The following is a 23,031-nucleotide window of genomic DNA, read 5'->3' on the forward strand; positions in this document are numbered from 1 at the left end:
TTCATGGGCACTAGCACTTAAGGGCAAATACCCACATAACACATAATTAAATATGTATATATTTAAAAGTTTTACATGTCTCACTCTATGTACTTTATGTGTCCATTTGAAAAAAAATCACTCGCATATCAAAAAGCCATTGTATAATATGGCTTGGGAGCTGAAAAGATGTCTCAGTGATGAGGCATGTACACAGGAACCAATTTCAGTTCCTAGCCCTCATGTAGGGCTTCTCACAACTGCCTGTATCTCCAGTTCAAGGAGATACAAAGTCTTCTTCAGACTCCTCAGGTACTGCATGCAACTGCAAATGTAAACATAACTAAAAATAAAACATAAGAGCCAGACATCATGGTGCACACTTTAACCCCAGCACCCAGGAGACAGAAGAGGACAGATCTCTGAGTTCCAGACCAACTAGGTCTACAAAAGGAATAGGGCAGCCAGGGTTGTTACCAGAGAAACCCTGTTTTGAAAACTCCCAAATCAATTAGTCAATCAATCAATCAATCAATCAAGTGCCATGGGCCATCCTTGTTGTTCTTTCTTGGTTCTCTCTTGAAGGTAAGCCAACAGGTATGAGAGTTGGTGGAGGCAAGATATTTAAGGTTGCTGTATAATAATACAATGTTTACTATCTTAAGTCTAAGTCACTTTGCTGCAATTGCTGATGTGCCTGTTTGAGTTCCTCTGAGGCCAGAAACTGCAGTCTCTGGAATTAGCACCTCATCCTAAAACAACAGGGGATTAACTAATGGATTAATTGTTGGAGGCTTTTTCCTCTTGTCCAGGTGCCTCTTGCTTGTCAGGCTAGGGGAAAGTTTCAAGCAATAAACTTCTATTGTACCAGGAGAAGAGAGTCATTCTCACAAAAAACATTTAACACAAGAAAATATGGATTAAAGTCACATAAGTTTATAAACAGATTCATGAATATATATTCTTGAATCTCCATTTGAACAAGTTGGGTCCAACTTTCATACTGTCTCATAATTACATACTTACATACATTCATACGTACATATTATATTGCACAAAAGACCAAGTGCAGAAAGAACTCAGTCATTCTGAATGAAGAATGAACTCCAATCTCTATTGCATAGAGAAAGAAAAAGTTTCTACCCTATTATTGCTAAATGAATTAAAACCAAATCTATAAGAAGAAACGTGTGTTCTCTTTAGTAAGACTAAGCGTGCTTTGCTATTACAAAAAGACCTGTTCTGTCCCATGGTACGGAGAAGACGCCTCCTGTTCCTTCTGCTCTCTCTGCAGCTTCTTTTCCTCCCTTTCCCTCTGCATTCTGCACATTTCTCTCTTAATTTTTTAAGTTGCCTTATAGTCTCTAAGTTATTTCACTCTGCATTCTCCTTATCTTGCTTTCTCCTCCTGCTCTGATGTAACAATCCTTTTATTCTCAGGGCCTTATTTTCTAAGTTCTTTTTGAGTTCAGTTCTGTCTAGAAAGTTCTCCTCAGTTCTGTCTCTTCTCTTTGTCCTCAGCACTTACTCATCTTTCAGAATACATGATCACATGGAAAAAAGTTCACCACAAGTTTTCACATAAATTCAAATCATAAATCAAATAAAAAGTTGACTGCAGAGAATGTTTACCTGCATATCCATTAAGAGTAATTATCTGGCTAAACTTTCATCACCTGTGACCAGCTCTACAGGTTCCTGCAGAGTTAAAAAACATAACTTTTATGACTTGGATATTAGTGAAGTTTTGTACAGATAAATCCAGTCAATATTTTGCCTTCTGTTCTTGCACCTATAGTAAATCATTAGTCCCCCTTTTATGACCCTTTGATTAATGGTTTTACAACCTATTGGAATGTGCTCTGAGGAGTAGGTGCCTGCTTGCTATCTCAGAAGTAATTAATTCTTAACACTTGAAGACTGACAGAGTTCTCATTGCAGTTTTGACTATCAGAAAAGAGTTTTGTAATTACTATAATTTTAGGAATTCTTATAAAACCATCATTAAGAACTAGGAAACCATCTATTTGTCTATATTGCATCACTACAAGACAGTACATCTTCGTTTTTCTGCAGAGATATACTCAAAAGAGTGGGCAATTACCTTGTAATTGTTATACATATTTAATGATAACAGGAAAAGCTTATAAATAGCAGAAGTCTTTCCTAAAATGAAATTCTCCTGGGCCTTGCCTACAGGAGCAAATTCATCATAGATTTTAATTTAAAGAAGACCCATCTCAGGAAGATCACCTGCTAATTTTTAGCTTTTCCATGATGGCTCCTGACAAAAAGATAAAAATAAAATCTTCTAAAAATATATAGCCTTTGAAGTTATTTTCTACTCTTAATTTTTTTTCTAAGTATTGTTAGATTTCCTGACTAAATAAGTACCATTATGCTATAAAAGGAAATAGATGACCACTTAACTCTTAATACTGTTGGTTCTATTTTAAGCAAGGTTAATTTGTGGCTTTACCATAGAACTATTTTTCAAAATTTTTATAAATTTGTAGTTGTTTGTTTTGAGAGAGGGGCTCAGGTTGGCCTCCTTCTCCATCTGAAGCTGAGGAGAACCTAGAACTTCTGCTTCTTCTGTTCTACCAGAACACTTACCCCCAAACTTGATGTCACAGATTTGGGCCACCACACAGTTTCATGTGATGCTGATGGTCTGCTCCAGGGCTTTGTGTGTGCTTAGTAAGCAACATACAAGCTTCCCAACATGCCAAGCCCCTCATTTGATTTGTTTTAATCTTGAGCTAATTCTTTAATGAGTTATTTTTACACTCTTTTTGATTTTTCATATGACACTATTAACAGTCCTGAGGTATTTTTTAATATTTAAAGAGAGTAGCACAATACACAGTTTTTGTCAGGTGAGAGTAAGCTGTGCTGTGACTACTACCTCTGGACACCATGATGTCTGTATACAGCTTCAATTCTCTGCTTTTCATAGGTGGGAGATGGAGCATCTCTGCCTATCTTAGTCATATCAAGGAGTAAGATAACCTCACAGCCACTATACTTCGTGGTTTTGTGTACCAACTTGACCCAAGCTAGAGTCATCAGAGAGAAAGGAGCCTCAGTTGAGGAAATGCTGTCATTTCATTACAAATCCAGCTGTAAGCCGTTTTCTCAATTACTGATCAATGGGGAAGAGCCAAGCCCATTGTGGGTAGGGCCATATCTAAGCTGGTGTTCCTGGGTTCTATAAGGAAGCAGGCTGAGCAAGCCAGGGGGGAGCAAGCCAGTAAGCAGCACCCCTCTTTAGCCTCTGCATCAGCTCCTGCCTCCAGGTTCCTACACAGTTTGATTTCATGCCTTAACTTTCTTTGGTGATGAACAGTGATGTGGAAGTGTGAGCTAAACAAACCCTTTCATCCCAAACTTTGCTAATTGGTTATGGTTACATTGCAGCAAAAGAAACCCTAACTAAGAAAGGGAAAGTGAACCCTAGAGGATATTGCTCCAAAAGAAGAAAAGCTCAAATGATAAGGATGGGAGAATAGGATTGAGTCTATGTGTTGTTATTTATTCTCCAGTCATTTAATTTTCTTGCCCACTTGGAGGGTCTAGTGACTGTTGAGTTAGACAAAAATGGGTTACTGCGTTGACTCTGGCTTTCTTTAATCTATTGGCATGGGTTCAATGCCTGTTTGCTTCTCTCTCAAACAAGACAAACAATAGCACCCATCTCACAGGATTGTGCTCTTTGCACAACACTTTAGAGTCATAGTAAATAGTATATACACAGCTTCTCTTCCAGCTGAAGTCTTCACTGTCCTACCATTGATTAAAGTGTTAAGAGTCAAGGGCAGCATCCATGTGCAAATATACTCTTGCACTTGGACCACCTTGCAGCAAAGTCTGTGTGTGTGTCTGTGTGTGTGTGTGTGTGTCTGTGTGTGTGTGTGAGTGTGTGTGTGTGTGTGTGATGGGGGGTAGGGGGAGTCAGATTGTACCAATTTAATTCCTGTCATGACTGGTGGTAGTGAATGTAAATAGTAGGGAGGACGTTTTGCTTTTTGTTGTTGTTTTTTGGTTTTCATTTAAGATCTCTATGTCAACTTGCTTACCCATTGCAAAGTGTCTGTTTCTGTTTATCAAATTCAACAAGAACTGCTTAAGCCTTGGGAATAATGCACATAATAGAGGGGATATGTTTCTCTGCTGGAGATTCAGTGACAGCTGGGATTAACTATGAGTCATTTTACTTCATGGTGAGTTATAGCAAGGTGATTGGTTTATTGCATATTGACATCAGTTGGAAGTTGATTTTTGAAATCTCAAGAGCTTGATACAGTAGAAACTGGCTTCTCATTTACAGGATAACCAACAGGAAGATCCCAGTTGATGGCCTGTCTCTTGCAGTTGTTCAGAAATGCAGGCTTTTTCTGCTTTATGTTTCCCATCACCCAGGGCTTTACTCTACTAAATGGAAAAATTTGTTAAAGGCTTATGTGATATACTCGAGATTTATTTTAAAATGGGATAGGCATAACTTAGTTTCATGGACAAGCTGAACCCTGTTGCTCTGCCTGAGAAGAAGAGATTAATTTCATGAAAGGCTATCTGCAAATGTGAGGGAATGCTGCAAGAGAATATTAGAGATGAAACATCAGGTTGTGGTTGAGTTGGAAGTGGAATAAAGATGAGGACATGTTATGTTTACATGAAAAAACTAGAACCAGAGAAGCAGAAAGTGAAGGTTGGAGTGTATTAGAACTATTTAAAAAAGAAGAACAGGAAGAACAATGTGATAGCTTCATGTTTTAATGACTCTACTCACTTATGATTGGATATAGAGTATGCAAGAGAACAAGTTCCCAAGGTTCACAATGATCTTAGCCAGCCCCACCAATAGTGGATGAGCTGTCTCTTCCATAGGACTTTGTGCTGGAATGTCTATTTCTTTTTTACCTAAAAATATGTGACCAGTTTCATCAGATTCCTTATTTCTCCTTTCCCTTTTGTACTGACTGGCTTTATGTGTCAACTTGACAAAAGCTGAAGTTATGACAGAGAAAGGAGCCTTCATTGAGGAAATGCCTCCATGAGATCCAGCTGTAAGACATTTTCTCAATTAGTGATCAAGAGTGGGAGGGGAGACCCCCCCCCCAATGTCCCTAGAGGACTCTCCACAAAATCTTAGGACCACCTGTGAGTGGAACACAACTTCTGTTCCATTCCAATCACATGGGACCAGCATTAGAGAAGCAGAAAACCCAGTCTGACCAGGGTCACAAGTCCCTTCTGATCGGCACCAGCACCAGGTAACCTGGGTGAGGAGTCAGAGGACACCCCCAAGGTCTCTAGAGGACAGCTTCTGAGGCAGACCCCATTTCAAGGTCCAGACATCTGGGCACCTTCCCTGCCAGAGGACAGCTGTCCTTCCCGCCAGGGAGGGCTTTGCTTGAGCACCTGGGTAAGCCATCTTGGTTCCTGAATGTGTCCTAGACTAGTCTGCACAGGTGAGAGTGTGGACTACAGAAGCTAACAGCTTCTGGGATAGGCCCTGTTTTAGGCCTTCATCTTCTGCCAGGAGGCAGGTCCGAATGCAAGATATCTGTGCACCTTCCCTTGATGGAAATGAACAAGGTGAACAAGAGGAGAGCTTGCCTGCAGAGAGTGATCAGACCACTGAAACTCAGGAGAGAGCTAGCCTTCCATGTCTGCTGATAAAGGCTAACAGAATCACAAGAGGAACAAGCTCTAACCAGAGACATCTATAACAAATAACTCCAGAGATTACCAGATGGTGAAAGGCAAGTGTAAGAATCTTACTAACAGAAGCCAAGATCACTCACCATCACCAGAACACAGCATTCCCACCTCACCCAGTCCTGGGCACTCCAACACACCCAAAAACCTAGACCCGGATTTAAAAGCATATCTTAGAATGATGGTAGAAGACTTCAAGAAGGACTTTAATAACTCACTTAAAGAAATACAGGAGAACACTGCTAAAGAGTTAAAAGTCCTTAAAGAAAAACAGGAAAACACAACCAAACAGGTAGAAGTCCTTAAAGAAAAACAGGAAAGCACATCCAAACAGGTGATGGAAATGAACAAAACCATACTAGACCAAAAAAGGGAAGTAGACACAATAAAGAAAACCCAAAATGAGACAATGCTGGAGATAGAAACCCTAGGAAAGAAATCTGGAAACATAGATGCCAGAATCAGCAACAGAATACAAGAGATGGAAGAGAGAATCTCAGGTACAGAAGATTACATAGAGAACATCAGCACAACAATCAAAGAAAATGCAAAATGCAAAATGATCCTAACTCAAAACATCCAGGAAATCCAGGACACAATGAGAAGACCAAACCTAGGGATAATAGGAGTAGATGAGAATGAAGATTTTCAACTTAAAGGGAGAGCAAATATCTTCAACAAAATTATAGAAGAAAACTTCCCAAATCTAAAGAAAGAGATGCCCATGAACATAAAAGAAGCCTACAGAACTCCAAATAGACTTGACCAAAAAAGAAATTCCTCCTGACACATAATAATCAGAACAACAAATACACTAAATAAAGATAAAATATTAAAAGCAGTAAGGGAAAAAGGTCAAGTAACATAAAAAGGCAGACCTATCAGAATTACACCAGACTTTTCACCAGAGATTATGAAAGCCAGAAGATCCTGGACAGATATTATACAGACACTAAGAGAACACAAATGCCAGCCCAGGCTACTATACCCAGTCAAACTTTCAATTACCATAGATGGAGAAACCAAAGTATTCCACGACAAAACCAAATTCACACATTATCTTTCCAGGAATCCAGCCCTTCAAAGGATAATAACAGAAAAAAAAAAAAAAAAAAAAAACAAGGACAGAAACCATGCCCTAGAAAAAGCAAGAAAGTAATCCTTCAACAAACCTAAAGAAGAGATCCAACAAGAACAGAATGCCAACTCTAACAACAAAAAATAATATGAAGCAACAATTACTTTTCCTTAATATCTCTTAATATAAATGGACTCAATTCCCCAATAAAAAAAAAAACGTAGACTAACAGACTGGCTACACAAACAGGACCCAACATTTTGCTGCTTACAGGAAACCCATCTCAGGGAAAAAGACAGACACTACCTCATAATGAAAGGCTGGAAAAAATTTTGCAAGCAAATGGTCTGAAGAAACAAGCTGGAGTAGCCATTCTAATATCAAATAAATTCGACTTCCAACCCAAAGTTACCATAAAAGACAAGGAGGGAAACTTCATACTGATCAAAGGTAAAATCCTCAAAGAGGAACTCTCAATTCTGAATATCTATGCTCCAAATGCAAGGGCAGGCACATTCATTAAAGAAACTTTAGTAAAGCTCAAACACACATTGCACCTCACGCAACAATATTGGGAGACTTCAACACATCACTTTCATCAATGGACAGATCGTGGAAATAGAAACTAAACAGGGACACAGTGAAACTAACAGAAGTTATGAAACAAATGGATTTAACAGATATCTACAGAACAATTTATCCTAAAACAAAAGAATATACCTTCTTCTCAGCACTTCATGGTACTTTCTCCAAATTTGACCATATAATTGGTCACAAAACAGGCCTCAACAGATACAAAAATATTGAAATTGTCCCATGCATCCTATCAGATCACCATAGACTAAGGCTGATCTTCAATTACAACATAAATATTAGAAAGCCAACATTCAAGTGGAAACTGAACAACAATCTTCACAATGATACCTTGGTCAAGGAAGGAATAAAGAAAGAAATTAAAGACTTTTTAGAGTTTAATGAAAATGAAGCCACAACTTACCCAAACTTATGGGAAACAATGAAAGCATGTCTAAGAGGAAAACTCATAGCTCTGAGTGCCTCCAAAGAGAAACTAGAGAGAGCACACACTAGCAGCTTGACAAAACACCTAAAAGCTCTAGAACAAAAGGAAGCAAATTCACCCAAGAGGAGTAGACAGCAGGAAATAATCCTACTCAGGAGCTAAATCAACCAAGTGGAAACAAGAAGAACTATTTAAAGAATCAACCAAAGGAGGAGCTGGTTCTTTGAGAAAATCAACAAGATAGATAAACACTTCACCAGATACACTAAAGGCCACATGAACAGCATCCTAATTAACAAAATCAGGAATAAAAAGGGAAACATAACAACAGATCCTGAAGCAATCCAAAACACCATCAGATCCTTCTACAAAAGGCTATACTCAACAAAACTGGAAAACCTGGATGAAATGGACAAATTTCTAGACAGATAATAAGTACCAAAGTTAAATCAGGATCAGGTTAATGTTCTAAACAGTCCTATATCCCCTAAAGAAATAGAAGCAGTTATAAATAGTCTCCAAAAAAAAAAAAAAAGCCCAGGACCAGATAGGTTTAGTGAAGAGTTCTATGAGACCTTCAAAGATCTAATTCCAGTTCTGCACAAACTATTCCACAAAATAGAAGCAGACGGTATTCTACCTAATTTATTCTATGAAGCCACAATTACTCTGATACTTAACCACATAAAGACCCAACAAATGTAGAGAACTTCAGACCAATTCCCTTATGAATATCGGTGCAAAAATCTCAATAAATATCTCGCTAACCGAATCCAAGGGCACATCAAAACAATCATCAATCCTGACCAAGTAGGTTTCATTCCAGGGATGCAGGGAAGGTTTAATATATTGATATCCATCAAGGTAATCCACTATATAAACAAACTCAAAGACAAAAGCAACATGATCATCTCATTAGATGTGGAGAAAGCATCTGACATGATAAAAGTCTTGGAAAGATCAGGAATTTAAGGCCCATGCCTAAATATGATAAAAACAATCTACAGCAAACCAGTAGCCAACATCAAAGTAAATGGTGAGAAGCTGGAAGCATTCCCACTAAAATCAGGGACTAGACAAGGCTGTCCACTTTCTTGCTAGCTATTCATCATTGTACTTGAAGTCCTAGCCAGAGCAATTTGACAACAAAAGGAGATCAACTGGATACAAATTGGAAAGGAAGAAGTCGAAATATCACTTTTTGCAGATAATATGATAGCATATATAAGTGACCCTAAAAATTCCACCAGAGAACTCCTCAACCTGATAAACATCTTCAGTGAAGTAGCTGGATATAAAATTAACTCAAACAAGTCAATGGCCTTTCTGTACACAAAGGATAAACAGGCTGAGAATGAAATTAGGGAAACAACACCCTTCTCAATAGTCACAAATAATATAAATTACCTTGGTGTGACTCTAACTAAGGAAGTGAAAGATCTGTATGTTAAGAGCTTCAAGTCTCTGAAGAAAGAAATTAAAGAAGATCTCAGAAGATGGAAAGATCTCCCATGCTCATGGATTGGCAGGATCAATATAGTAAAAATAGCGATCTTGCCAAAAGCAATCTACAGATTCATTGCAATCCCCATCAAAATTCCAACTCAATTCTTCAATGAATTAGAAAGGGCAATCTGCAAATTCATCTGGAATAACAAGAAACCTAGGATAGCAAAAACTCTTCTCAAGGATAAAAGAACCCCTGGTGGAATCACCATGCCTGACCTAAAGCTGTACTACAGAGCAATTGTGATAAAAACTGCATGGTACTTGTATAGAGACAGACAAGTAGACCAATGGAACAGAATTGAAGACCCAGAAATGAACCAACACACCTATGGTCACTTGATCTTTGACAAGGGAGCTAAAACCATTTAGTGGAAAAAAGACAGCATTTTCAACAAATGGTGCTGACACAACTGGCAGTTATCATGTAGAAGAATGTGAATTGATCCATTCATATCTCCTTGTATTAAGGTCAAATCTAAGTGGATCAAGGAACTCCACATAAAAACCAGAGACAGTGAAACTTATAGAAGAGAAAGTGGGGGAAAGCCTCGAAGATATGGGCACAGGGGAGAAACTCCTCAATAGAAGAGCAATGGTTTGTGCTATAAGATCAAGAATCTGCAAATGGGACCTCATAAAATTGCAAAGCGTCTGTAAGGCAAAAGACACCATGTATAAGACAAAAAGGCCACCAACAGATTGGGAAAGGATCTTTACCTATCCTAAATCAGATAGGGGACTAATATCCAATATATATAAAGAACTCAAGAAGGTAGACTCCAGAAAATCAAATAACCCCATTAAACAAAGAATTCTCACCTGAGGAATACTGAATGGCTGAGAAGCACCTGAAAAAATGTTCAGCATCCTTAATCATCAGAGAAATGCAAATCAAAACAACCCTGAGATTCCACCTCACACCAGTCACAATGGCTAAGATCAAAAATTCAGGTGACAGCAGATGCTGGTGAGGATGTGGAGAAAGAGGAACACACTCCTCCATTGTTGGTGGGATTGCAATCTTGTACAACCACTGTGGAAATCAGTCTGGCAGTTCCTCAGAAAATTGGACATAGTACTAACAGAGGATCCTGCAATACCTCTCCTGGGCATATACCCAGAAGATGTTCCAAACAGTAAGAAGGACACATGCTCCACTATGTTCATAGCAGCCTTATTTATAATAGCCAGAAGCTGGAATGAACCCAGATGCCCCTCAACTGAGGAATGTATACAGAAAATGTGGTACATTTCCACAATGCAGTACTACTCAGCTATTAAAAAGAATGAATTTATGAAATTCCTAGGCAAATGGATGGACCTGGAGGGCATCATCCTGAGTGAGGTAACCCAATCACAAAAGAACTCATACAATATGTACTCACTGCTACGTGGATATTAGCCTAGAAACTTAGACTACCCAAGATATAAGATACAATTTCTGAAACACATGATATTCAAGAAGAACAAAGACCAAAGTGTGGACACTTTGCCCCTTCTTAGAATTGGGAATAAAACACCCATGGAAGGAGTTACAAAGACAAAGTTTGGAGCTGAAACCAAAGGATGGACCATCTAGAGACTGCCATACCCGGAGATCCATCCCATAATCAGCCTCCAAATGCTGACACCATTACATACACTAGCAAGATTTTGCTGAAAGGACCCTGATATAGCTGTCTCTTGTGAGGCTATGCCGGGGGCTACCAAACACAGAAGTGAATGCTAACATTCAGCTATTGGATGGATCACAGGGACCCCAATGGAGGAGCTAGAGAAAGTACCCAAGGAGCTAAAGGGATAGGCCACCCTATAGGTGGAACAAAATATGAACTAACCAGTACCCCCCCCCAGAGCTCATGTCTCTAGCTGCATATGTATCAGAAGATGGACTAGTTGGCCATTAGTGGAAAGAGAGGCCCATTGGTAGTGTGAACTTTATATGCCTCAGTACAGGGGAATGCAGGGCCTAGAAGTGGGAGTGGGTGTGTAGGGGAGTGGGGGTTGGAGGGTATGGGGGACTTTTGAGATGGCATTGGAAATGTAAATGAAGAAAATACCTAATAAAAATATTTATATATTTTAAAAAAAGTGGAAGGGGGGAGCCCATTGTGGGGGGTGCCATCCCTGGGCTGGTAGTCTTGGATTGTATAATAAAGCAAGCTGAGCAAGCCAGGTGAAGCAAGTCAGTAAGCAGCAACCTTCCATGGCCTCCACATCAGTTGCTGCTTTCTGACCTGCTTGTGTTCCAGTCCCTAGTTCCTTTGGTGATGACAGCAATGGGGAAAGGTAAACTGAACAAATGCTTTTCTCCTCAACTTACTTCTTGGTCGTGGTGTTTGTACAGGAATAGAAACCCTAACTAAGGTACTTTCCTTTCTTCAGGAGCTTATGGCATTGCCTAGGCTTAATGTCCTCATGCCTTAATGTCTTTAATGTCCTGACCCAAAGTCACCCATTCCCCTACCTCAGCCTACTGTGCATTGAGACAGGTACCACATAGGACCTGGCCTCTGTGCTTTCTTCTTTTTTTCCATTGCATGTTTTTACACCATAAATTGAAGGCTTGTTATGATATTTGCAAATTTCTGTGAATTTAATATTTTTGCCTTCCCTATCCATATATTCTACCAGTGACAAGGTCATAGTGGTGTAGTGAAGACACAATAGGGTTGTTGGTTTTTTGGGTTTTGTTGTTGTTGTTTTGTTTTGTTTTTTCATAAAGAGGAAGGGACACTTAAAGTGACGCCTGCACACCAAGAATAATTCCATCACTAAGAATCTAATTAACCAGTATATTAGTAAGATTTTTTTTTAGCAAGGTAACAGATCAAAGAAAGTAAGAGAGAAAGAGAAAGGAAGTTAGAGGGGAAGGGGAAAAGAAGGTGGGAAGAGGGGCAATGGAGGAAGAGAAAGGAGAAAAATGGAATAAGGAACATTGAGAGAGATAAGGGACAGAGATGGGGTGGGAATGAGGGATATATAGAGACATAGATAGATAGATAGATAGATAGATAGATAGATAGATAGATAGATAGATAGATAGATTGATGTGGGGGTAAATGACAGGGACAGAGAAGAGATAGGGAGACACTACTAAAGAAACTAAAAGGACATACTAAACAAATCCTTGCACTGAAATGCAACCTAACTCCAGAACGAAAAGGAAAGCATGTGGGCTTATAAGCTCTGGACACATACTTCAGGTGAGATGCTCGTAAGTCCCTCCAGAGGCCTCTGCAGTGATGTCATTCAATCAATCTTTAACCTGTTAGTGCTGTACTCAGGAAGCTCAGCCAATGCATGAAATGCTGAAGGCCAGAGCTAATGAAAGAGAAGAATGCTAAAGTCTAGGATGAGAATGGAAGTCAGGAGTCAATGACTACGAAGAATTGAGATGTTAGGAAAGAGTTTGAATTTGTTTTTATGTCATAATTTGGGGGATGGCTAAACATAGGAAGATTGCCATGTCTGATTCAGGCTGTCCTGATTCCATACTGTATGTGAGAAGAATGTGTGGTGAATGGAATAAGAGGGGAAAAAGAGTCTGATGAGGAAGCTCTTGAATGCTGTCCCCTATAAGGGAAGCCATATGGAGAGGGACAGAAGTGAATAGAGAATGGGAGAGGCACTGCATGACATCTGGGGATGAAGGTGAGGGAGGATGTCAAAGGTCACATACACAGGTTTGTGGTTGTCTGTGTGTGCGTGCGTGTGTGTGTGTGTGTGCGTGCGTGTGTGTGTGTGTGTGTGTGTGTGTGTGTGTGTGTGATGCCATGTGCATCCATTATGAGAAAATGTTTTTCTGTGGGATAGATAACCAGTAGAGATGCCCTTCTTTTTCACATTACACCAGACAGGCTGTACCAAATTGGTTACCTGGGATAACAAGTGTCACAAGAACAGTGAACAGGGTTCATCCAGGACATTCAGTGATGAGAATCCATCACTATCCCTAGGACCAAAAGGTCAAGAGGAGGACATTACTGCATGTAGTGTATGCTTTAGATACAGGAAAAGATACAACAGAAAGATGGAGTTTGGACCACTGACAGAATAGTAGCTGAACTGAAGGACACAGGAATGGCATTTATCCATCTTACCCTTCTGTTGTTCTCTGAATCCTGAAGGTATCTTCCTTTAGGGGAAAGAGGTCCCAGGGGACATTGTTAGTGTGGCACAGGATAGGGAGCAGGCCAGTGGCTCAAGGGGAGCAAACTATAGGACACAGTCCAGACCACACTGGTTACCTCTTTAAAATGTTCAACAGAGAGAAGGGTGGAGATGTCCATCTGGAAATTATGAGTGCTTCACAGTCACACATCTCTGGCATTCACATGTTCTGTTTATTTATTTACTTCAATTTGATTCAAGATAGGCTCAACTGAAGAGGGGATCTCAGTGGAAAACATGCTTCCTCCAGATTGGATTGTAGGCAAGACTGGGAGGCATTTTCTTGACCAATGATTGATGTGGGAGAGTCTGTCTCACTGTGGGCAGTGCCATTCCAGGGCTGGTGGTACTGAGTGGTATAAGAAAGCTGGCAGGGAAATCCATAAAGAGCAAGCCAGTAAGCAGCACTCCTCCATAGCACTTCCTGCCTTATGTCCCTACTTGGAGATGCAGGGCCACCTAAATGTTGTAAGCTGAAATACAACTTATCTCCACAAGTTGCTTCTGGTCATAGTTTTATCATAGCAACAGAAGCCCTGTTGCTCTAAAAACAAAATCCTAGCCTAATCACTTGATTTTACCAATGAAGACTCAGAGGCAGATCCTGGGGTGAAAGCCTGCTAGCTTAGAGAAACAGAGAAAGCACCCAGCTGGCCTTCCTACTCCACTGATGTCCTAGAAAGAAAAGGTTTTTTCTCTTCCATACTGTCTTAAATACCTTCCAACTTAAAATTCCTGCTTTTTGTTACTTATTCTCACTCTCTGTCAGCTGGTTGCTTGCTCTGCTTTTTGACTTAGGGTTGATTTTATTTAGCTCTAGGACTACAGGTGTGTCCTAGTGCTGAACTATACCACAAGTACATGTTTACAGCAGACAGAAAGCTCTTGGGCCAAAGGTTTGTGCTAGGCCTGAGAGCTTCCACAACATGCTTTTTTCAGTTCACAATCTTGCAGTTCACAATGTAATGAAATATTCTACAACAAAGTCCTAAAACAGCATGGATTTATATTTGCCTGATTGTCTTATATGTGCCCACATGGGCACAAGTGCTTTGGAGGCCAGAAGACGGCACTGGATTGCTGGAATTGGAGTTCCAAGCAGTTGTGAAGCTCCCAGTTTAGGTGCCGGGAGTTGTATTCAGGTTCTCTGCAAGAGTAGCAAGTTTTCTCACCCGCTGAACCAAAGTGCAAATATTTGTTAAGCTCTTACTTTGTGACGGGAAGTACAACACATTTCAATTCAGCCTTAGCTCATTCCTAGTAATAGAACCAAAGGTTAAGTACTGTTACTTCCGTGTACTCAATAGGCAACTAAGCTAGGTGAGGGGAAACTATTTATTTAAGGTCAGACTGCTATTGCATGCCAGATTCAGAAATCTAGTATCAGCATTCCCTAACTCAGGACTGCAGACAGAACCCTGTGACCATACAGCTTCTCTCGGTGGGCGAATCAGATGCCCAAACAGTATGCATTAATCACGTGTTAGTTTTTAAAAAGCTTTTTTTTTTTTTTTTTTTTTTTTTACTTTTCTCAGTTCCTTTGAACAAAAACAATTTTGACAAAAATTCATCAAAGAAATTATTCTACATTTCAACATTCCATTTTGGATATTGCTTTTGATTAAGACTATTTGCAGATGAGAATATTAGTAACCCACATGCTCTCTGCCTCAAAAAGGGTAGATTTGCTTTTATCTTGGGAACAAAGCTCAATAGAAACACTTTTTAAACTCTTCTTACTTCATGAAACATTTATCTTCAAGTCAGGTTTTGTTATAGCGGCACAAATGTGTCCAGTCAGCACTTCTATTATAACTGGTACTTCCAGGCTATTCAAGAGAGCCTCAGAGACTCGCCTTTGAATTAAAACTTGGCACTCAGGATTTGAATCCAGAAAAAGACATTTTTCCTACCAATTAATCAAATAATTTAGAGATTCTCAAGTTGGAAGCAGAAATGAAAAACTGTATCTGCAAAAAAATAAAAAAAAAGTTTGAGGAAAAAATGTCCAACATAAAACTTCATAAGAATGTTTAACCTTCATTGTACAAGTATAATATTATATTACTGTATAGTTACCCTCAAAGAAAGGAGTTGAAAAGTCTATAAATAAACACAGTAGTGATGATAACGCACTCACTTGTACTCAGCCTGTTTGGCTTTGTGAGTAATTTATTTCTGCTTTGGGAATTGGGAAGATTTGTGTTCCTTGGCATAATTGGTTTAAAGGGCAACAGCATGAAGACACTGCATCAGAATAACAAAGGGTGGGGAGCAGATCCTTGGAGACTGTGAGCTAGCTCGCTTCTGTGTGCTCTTCTATGAACTTCTGATTTATGTGGGGAATATTCTGAGTCCTGTGAACATGGAGTGGTAGCATGCGTTGATTCTGTAAAGAGACATTGAAAGTTTAAATTTCTGAGTGCAATGGTAGCCATAAGCCCTAACTGCAGCCTGTGGCAAAGGGCTTCAAACATTGCCTAGTTTAGAAAAGTACAAGAATTGCCCAGTAACATGAAGGAACACCCGAGAATCTGCCTTTAATATCTTCTTCTGTAGTTCTCCTGTCTTCAGTCTTTTAAGAATTGAAGGTAGTGAATGAGAATAGACCTCCGGTCCCCTGAATGAGTCCCCAGCCAGCCATGCTGACCTTCTTTGCTCTTCTATAAACATGGCTACACTCTCCACACCTGGGAACTTCTGCTCTGAGTTTTCACTGTAGGAGGAACACTAACTAAAGCAGATGTCTACTCTGACTCCCTATTAACTTCAGGTTTCCTGTAGATTTTACTGTTTGGTAAGGCCAAAAGGGTCACTCTGCTAATCATGTTTGCCAATAGTACCTTATAGCAATAAGGGAAATTTCCCTTGCACCCTCTGAAAGTTTGTTAAGCTGAACCAATACAGACACTTTTAACAGGAGGAAAAAAACATACAAAATTATTAACCTGTCGATTTCTGATGGAAGCTAAATACCTTCTCTGTAGGTGTTAGGGCACTCTTAGAAGACTGGCAATGGCCTCGGGAGAAATTGGTTGGGCCCAAAGAACAGACAAGAGTTGACAAATGATACCAGAGCTGGAGAGCAGAGAAGAGCATGTAAGAAGAGCTTCCTTGATATGATGCCATTCCCCTTCCCTCCTGTCATTCCAGTGTAATCTTCCCTGGACAATGAGACCTTGGACAAGATCTAAGAATGATGGCCTTATTTAGGGGAGCACTTCCTTACCAGATAAAAGATCTCCAGAGTAGGTCCCTCCTGCACATGGCTGTCATTTTTTGAGCCCCAATATGTATCAGTCAAATTAATGCTATCTGTAAACAAAGTCTCTGATTTTTAAACAAAATAGCTGTCTCCTCTCACTTATGGTACAGGAACATGACAGTATGGTTCATTTTGTAACAAAGGTAGTAGGCACATTGAATTAGGTCAAACAATATTGGTTATTCAGAAACTGCTTGTTGAATAAATTATTTAATGAGATCTGAATTTCAATATTCATAGCAAGAATCTCCCAAACAATAATCTGGTTGTAATCTTCCCTGTTTCTAAAGATGCTTATTCCAAATATAGTCGAGATTCTTCGTTGAGCATAAGTTTCAAGATGAAAGTCTCCATGTGTACCTTCCTCACTGCAGTGTGCTATGGGTCCATCTTTCCTGAAAATATCTAAATGGAAGCTTAGGGGTTTTCATATTTAATTTTAGTTACATTTGGAAGAGGTAAGGTATATGGATATTCATGTCTGTCTGCCACAGGTACATAAATGCTCACTGTGTAAAACACCATCATACATCTTCTACAGCATTTAATACATGTGATAACAATATAAAAACGGATCTTCCAAAATGAGAAATTCCATTCTGACCTTATAATTAAAAAAAAAAAGTAGACTCACACCTCCAGCCTCAGCAATGATAGAGATGCTATTCATTAAAGGAGTCACCATAGGAACCACAGGTAAAGTTCCCTGCCAATCTGTGGCCTAAATAGGAAGAGTAGAATTCTAGGGAAAAAAAAAAAAAACAACAGTGTGAAATATCCCATAATTTCTGCCTCGATCATTCTGAATAATACTTGATGGTACATCTATTATTCTATTCTGTATCATGGGAAGGAATTTTTGTAGATGAACTAATCATGACATAAATAAACTCATCTCTGCTTTTTCTCCTAGGGTAAATGTGAGCAGTCTCTGTATGGTCACATGCATTCCGTCAATGATGCCACCTTCACGCCTAGGGTAAGTTCAGTTCTCTCAGTGAATCTCAGCTTCATAAGTCAAAACTAATTTTAATGAAAGTAATTTCTAAGGTAAAATGAATACTTCATAACGTGAGGACAACAAATGAAGAATTAACTGTAAAGAATACAGAAATGTGTTGAAATAGAAGATGGGTACAAAACTTTAAACCTCACAAATTCATACACACACACACACACACACACCAGTATAATTAGAAAGGAATAAGGCTGTAGTGTACACCGTCCTCAGAGCCTTGTGCCCAGTATAGGCTACAGAATGTTAATGAGTAGATGCTGCCCTAACTCTTTGCAGTTATGGGGACTGAATTCGGGGTCTTGCATGCATCAGACAAATAGCCTAGATCACCTTGGTTCTTTTAACCAAAGTTCTGTAGCTCAAGATGTCTTTGAACTAATATTGAAGCTCAGACTGACCTCAAACATGTGTGTGTGTGTGTGTGTGTGTGTGTGTGTGTGTATGTGTGTGTGTGTGTGTATAATTTCTTTTGCCTCATTAAGTACCATCTTGGCTGTACAGAAGGTTTCATCTTTAAACACAAAATCTTTAATGAAAGTAAAAGTGTCAAAATTGAAATGTAGAAAATAAAAAACAGTGGGTGAAAAACACAGATTTTCTTCAGTTTACTACATGTAAGAGGGTAAAAGAACATTTTATCCATGGCTAGATGGATTCAGCTAGAAGGGTGGTTAACCATTGCTTTGAGTTGCTAAGCTAATTGACAATGTCTTTAAAGGAGCTCAGATAATCATAGGAGGATGCTTTAAGTTTGGACCTTCTCAGATGAAAGGAGTTTGACTAGACAAATGACCTCTCAAGTCCCTCAAACTCCATGATTTAATTACATCTAACATCTTAATTCATCTCTAAGCTCCCAGTAGAATGAAAACCCCCTAATTCTATATTCCTCCTTTTTTTCTAATTAGCTGAAAAGGAAATCTGATAGATTGCTCACTTCGAACCTCAAAATGACAGCATAGTCAAAATGCTGCTACTACCCTACTGATACGATTCTTTAAGAAAGAAGAAAAGAACATTCTCTAAAAATTATATCTTCTGAGGGAATGTTGAGTGCTTGAGCTGAAACTGTGAGGCTGTGCCTGTCACTCCGGAAAGTTTTAAGGATGTGTGCCACCACAATTAGATTGTAACAGATTTGTCTCTGTATGGAACAGTCCATTTAATTGACTGTAGTGAGCCAATTAGTTGAAAAATGTTATATTACGGATTGGTCCTAGTTACCAAGTAAAATTTTATTTCTAACAGAATAGTGAGTTAAGCACCATGGGCCACATGATATAGGATATTTATGCTAAGACTTTATTAAGCTTCTCATGCTCAAGGAAAATTAAATAGAAGCTGAAATGAAGTAATTTTATATTTCATAATTCAAGCATTTTATTTTGGTGAGCAATATAGTGGTGAAAAAAGACCCACCATTCAACATTATGACTGGCAAACGGAATAAATTTGAAAATACACAAATTAGATTTGCTAGCCTGGCCACCCTAGCTGTTACACATTAATTGTATACATTTCAAATGGCAGAGGATATGAAATGCAGGTGCCCAAAGCGTCAAAAGTAGGTGTCATAGTGAGTAGCCTGTTTCTGGATGTGCCTAGGCTAAGATGTGCCTAGACTTACTGCAACTTGATATGCCAAGACTCCATGGGAGGCTTCCCCTTTACTGAGAAGAAGGGGAGGATGGTGGATGGGAGGGAAAAGGAAGGTGAGAGGAGAGGGGGGACTGGGAGGAGAGGAGGTGGGGAAGTATCAATTGGGATACAAAGGAGGAAAGGAGAGAGAGAGAGAGAGAGAGAGAGAGAGAGAGAGAGAGAGAGAGAGGTTTTACTATGGTGGCTGAAAATTCTCCAGTGAAATTTTTGGGCACCTGTGTTAACTGTTTTGCAAATGGATCTTCTGTAACACACCTGTTGAGGAGAATCAGGAGGTTGGATTATAGAGAATACAGAGCACAGAGCCATAATGACAGTGTTAACACTTAGATCAGGTCAGGGCAGTGGTAGCAACTGTGTTATACACTGCATAGACATTCAACAAACAGATTTTAATTACATATTAGCTTTGCTAATTGATTTATGCCTCTAGAGAAGGCATTGGTGTTACACTCTAGTGAAAATTGCATTTCATTATATATGCAAGCACAGTTTTAGGAAAATTCTACAGTTTGGTATCAGTAAGCAGACAACAAAGTCTAACAGTTGGGGCCAATGGTCTTGGAGATATTTACAGAAAGAGTTTACAGAATGCATATGGCCATGAAAACTATTCAAATCAAATTTAATGTCATTGTTTATGACAATTCTAATGCCTTCATTGGTGACTGATTTCTCTCTTAGAAGTACATATTTATTTAAAATCTATCTCCTCTTAAAGTGTTCTGTAATGAGATATTCTAAGGAAACATGAAAGTGCTTTTCTTTTCTTACTAAGTCCTTTTTATATATTTCATTGAAATGTAATCTTTCATTAAATAATATCATTTATGGTTTTTAACTTGACATATAGCACATAAAATAATATATAACATTTGTAGGTAATTGTTCTTTTAAGTTATTCTTCTTCCATATGTTATATCCCTACCACAGTTTCCTCTCCCTCCCTTTCCCCTAGCCTCTTTCCCAACCTCCTATCTCCCCCAAGATCTACCTTCCCATCTCCACTCAGAAAAGAGCAGGTCTCCCAGCGACATAACTAAGCACATGCATGACAGCAAGGCTGGAATAGACAACCCAGTAGGAAGGTGAGGGTCCCACAAGTAGGCAAAAAGTCAGAGACAAGCCCCCTGCTTCCAATGCTAAGATTCCCAGAACACCAAGCTACTCAGCCAAACATATATGTCAGTGGATGACCTGATCTCGGTGAGTTCTGATCGATTGATTCTGTAGGCCCTGTCATCATGGTGTGTCTCTGACCCCTCTGCTTCCTCCAACTCTTTCCATCCCCACTCAGCAGGACTCCCCAAACTCCACCTTATGTTTGGCTGTGGTAACTGCATCTGCTTACATATGTTGCTGGGTGAAGTCTCTCTGGTCTCTGATTCTGCAAGGATCTGATCCCAGAACACTCTTCAGGCAAGATAAACTGCAGGTCAAAGGTTTTGTGGCCAAGTTTGGGTCCCAGTTCCTCTACTTGACACCTTGCCTGGTTATAGAAGATGCCTGGTTAAGACTCTGGGCTACTCATTACTGAAGTGTTTGCTAGGGTTACTCTCGCAGATTCTGTGGAGTTTCCATTGAATTGGGTTTCCACCTCACCCCTGAAATGCCTCCAAGTTCCTGTTGTTTTTCCCAGTATTTTCTCCTTCCCTCCTCCCTTACCTGATCTCTCTTGTTCCCAACCCCACCAAATCCCAGGCAACCAGCAAATTATTTTCTATTTTTCCTTGCCAGGGAGATCCTTTATCTCCCCTCCACACCCCCCCCCCACACACACACACACAACTTAAGCTCTCTTTGTTAGCCTCTCTGGGTCTGTGAACTGCATCATGATTATCCTTGGTATTTGATGGTACTTAAGTACTATACCACTAATACCCACTTATAAGTTAGTTACATACCATGTTTCTCTTTCTGGGTCTGGATTACCTCATGACGATTTCTACTTTCATCCATTTGTTTGCAAATTTCACAATGTAATTGTTTATAACAGCTGAGTACTACTTCATTGTGTAATGTAGCACATTTTCTTTTTCCATTCTTCAGTGAGGAGCATCTAGACTGTTTCCAGTTTCTGGCTATTATGAATAATGCTACTATAGACATAGTTGAGCGAGTGTCCTTTTGGTAGAATGAAGCATCCTTTGGGAGTGGTATAGCTGAGTCTTGAAGTAGATCCATTTCCAATTTTCTGAGAAAATATCATATTGATTGCCAATGTGTCTATACAAGTTTGCACTTCCACCAGCAGTGGAGAAGTGTTACCCTTGTAGACAACCTCACCAGCAAGAGCTGTCCCTGTGCTTTTGATTTTAACCTTTCTGATAGGTATAAGATGGAATCTCAGAGTCATTTTGATTTGCATTTCCCTGATGGCTAAGGATGTTGAACATTTCTTTAAGTGTATCTCAGCCATTTGATATTCATCTTTTGAGAATTTTATTTAGATTTGTACTCCATTTTTAATTGGATTATTTAGCTTTTTGATATCTAGTTTCTTGAGTTCTTTATATATTTTTTATATTAGCCCTGTCCTCTCTTTTATATCTATTAAATATAATTTTGAAGTTCTAGCTAGATCAACAAGACAACTAAAGAATATAAAGGGGATATGAATTGAACAGGAAGAAGTCAAAGTATCACTATTTGCAGATGATATAACAGTAAGCATAAGTGACCCCAAATACTCTACAAGGGAACTCCTATAGCTGATGAACACCTTCAGCAAAAGAGCTGGATGTAAAATTAACTCAAAGTAATCAGTAGGACTCCTACATACAAATGACAAATGAGATAAGTTCTTTTTATAAATCAAGGCCAAATTATCAGAGAGGAAGGAGATAGTTATTTATTAAAAATATAGGCAGAAAATATACTGTAATGAAAAATTAAAAGCAACTATGAAGCATCTTGACTTGTGCATTCCATTTATAGAGGAAACTGAGATCGGAGGTACTGTCATCTGATATCTCCACTGGCAACTGTTTTCCATGATATCAACCTATGATTGACTTCACAGGAATCCCTTCAGTCACTCCAAAGTGCCCGTTGACTGTTTTGTACTTCTTTTGTTATTTTTATTTAGTTGGTATTATTAGACATACCAATACATGATCTTAACTCTTTGACTACAGCTAAACTCCCCCTTTTCCTTTGAGATTCCATTTCTCTTTGCTGAAGAATATTTCCTGGTAGTACTTTCTGTCTGGGAGAATGTGAAATTCTGAGTCTTTGTATGTCTGATAATTCTGTTATTTCGTTTATATTCCAGTGTTCAGTTTTTCTCTTAGCACTGTCCTTGCAAAGGAGACTGTTTACCATGGAACAATTGATCCTTCGTAGATAATGTTTGACCTTTCGCTCTTACGTGTTCTAAGACCTTTCACACATTCTATTTGAGTTTCTACAATGCATCTACATATGGATCTGTTTGCTTTTTGCCTGTTTTCAAGAGCTGATGTGCTGTTTTAATTGTCTTCCTACAATTCACCTAAAAGTTCTGACATTGTTCTCTAAATATTATTTTCTTGTAAAGCCCTTCTAGATTTTCTTTTAGAAACATCTTTATATTTTTGCTGAAATTTATTATTCAAAATCCATAA

General features: G+C 39.1%; 1 protein-coding gene across 4 annotated transcripts in view; it reads left to right on the forward strand.

The window, feature by feature from the left end:
• The window catches only part of Spag16 (sperm associated antigen 16), a 945,274-nt gene that overhangs the window by 651,853 nt on the left and 270,390 nt on the right, over positions 1-23,031 (forward strand). For all 4 annotated transcript variants that reach the window (XM_021171958.3, XM_085838176.1, XM_021171981.3 and 1 more), the window contains one exon: positions 17,663-17,728. In XM_021171958.3, coding sequence (XP_021027617.1) covers positions 17,663-17,728 — 66 coding nt within the window. The remainder of the gene's footprint in view (positions 1-17,662; positions 17,729-23,031) is intronic.

The sequence above is a fragment of the Mus caroli genome, unplaced genomic scaffold, assembly GCF_978045245.1.
Source record: "Mus caroli unplaced genomic scaffold, Mus_caroli_1 scaffold_1, whole genome shotgun sequence".
Classification (NCBI taxonomy): Eukaryota; Metazoa; Chordata; class Mammalia; order Rodentia; family Muridae; genus Mus; species Mus caroli.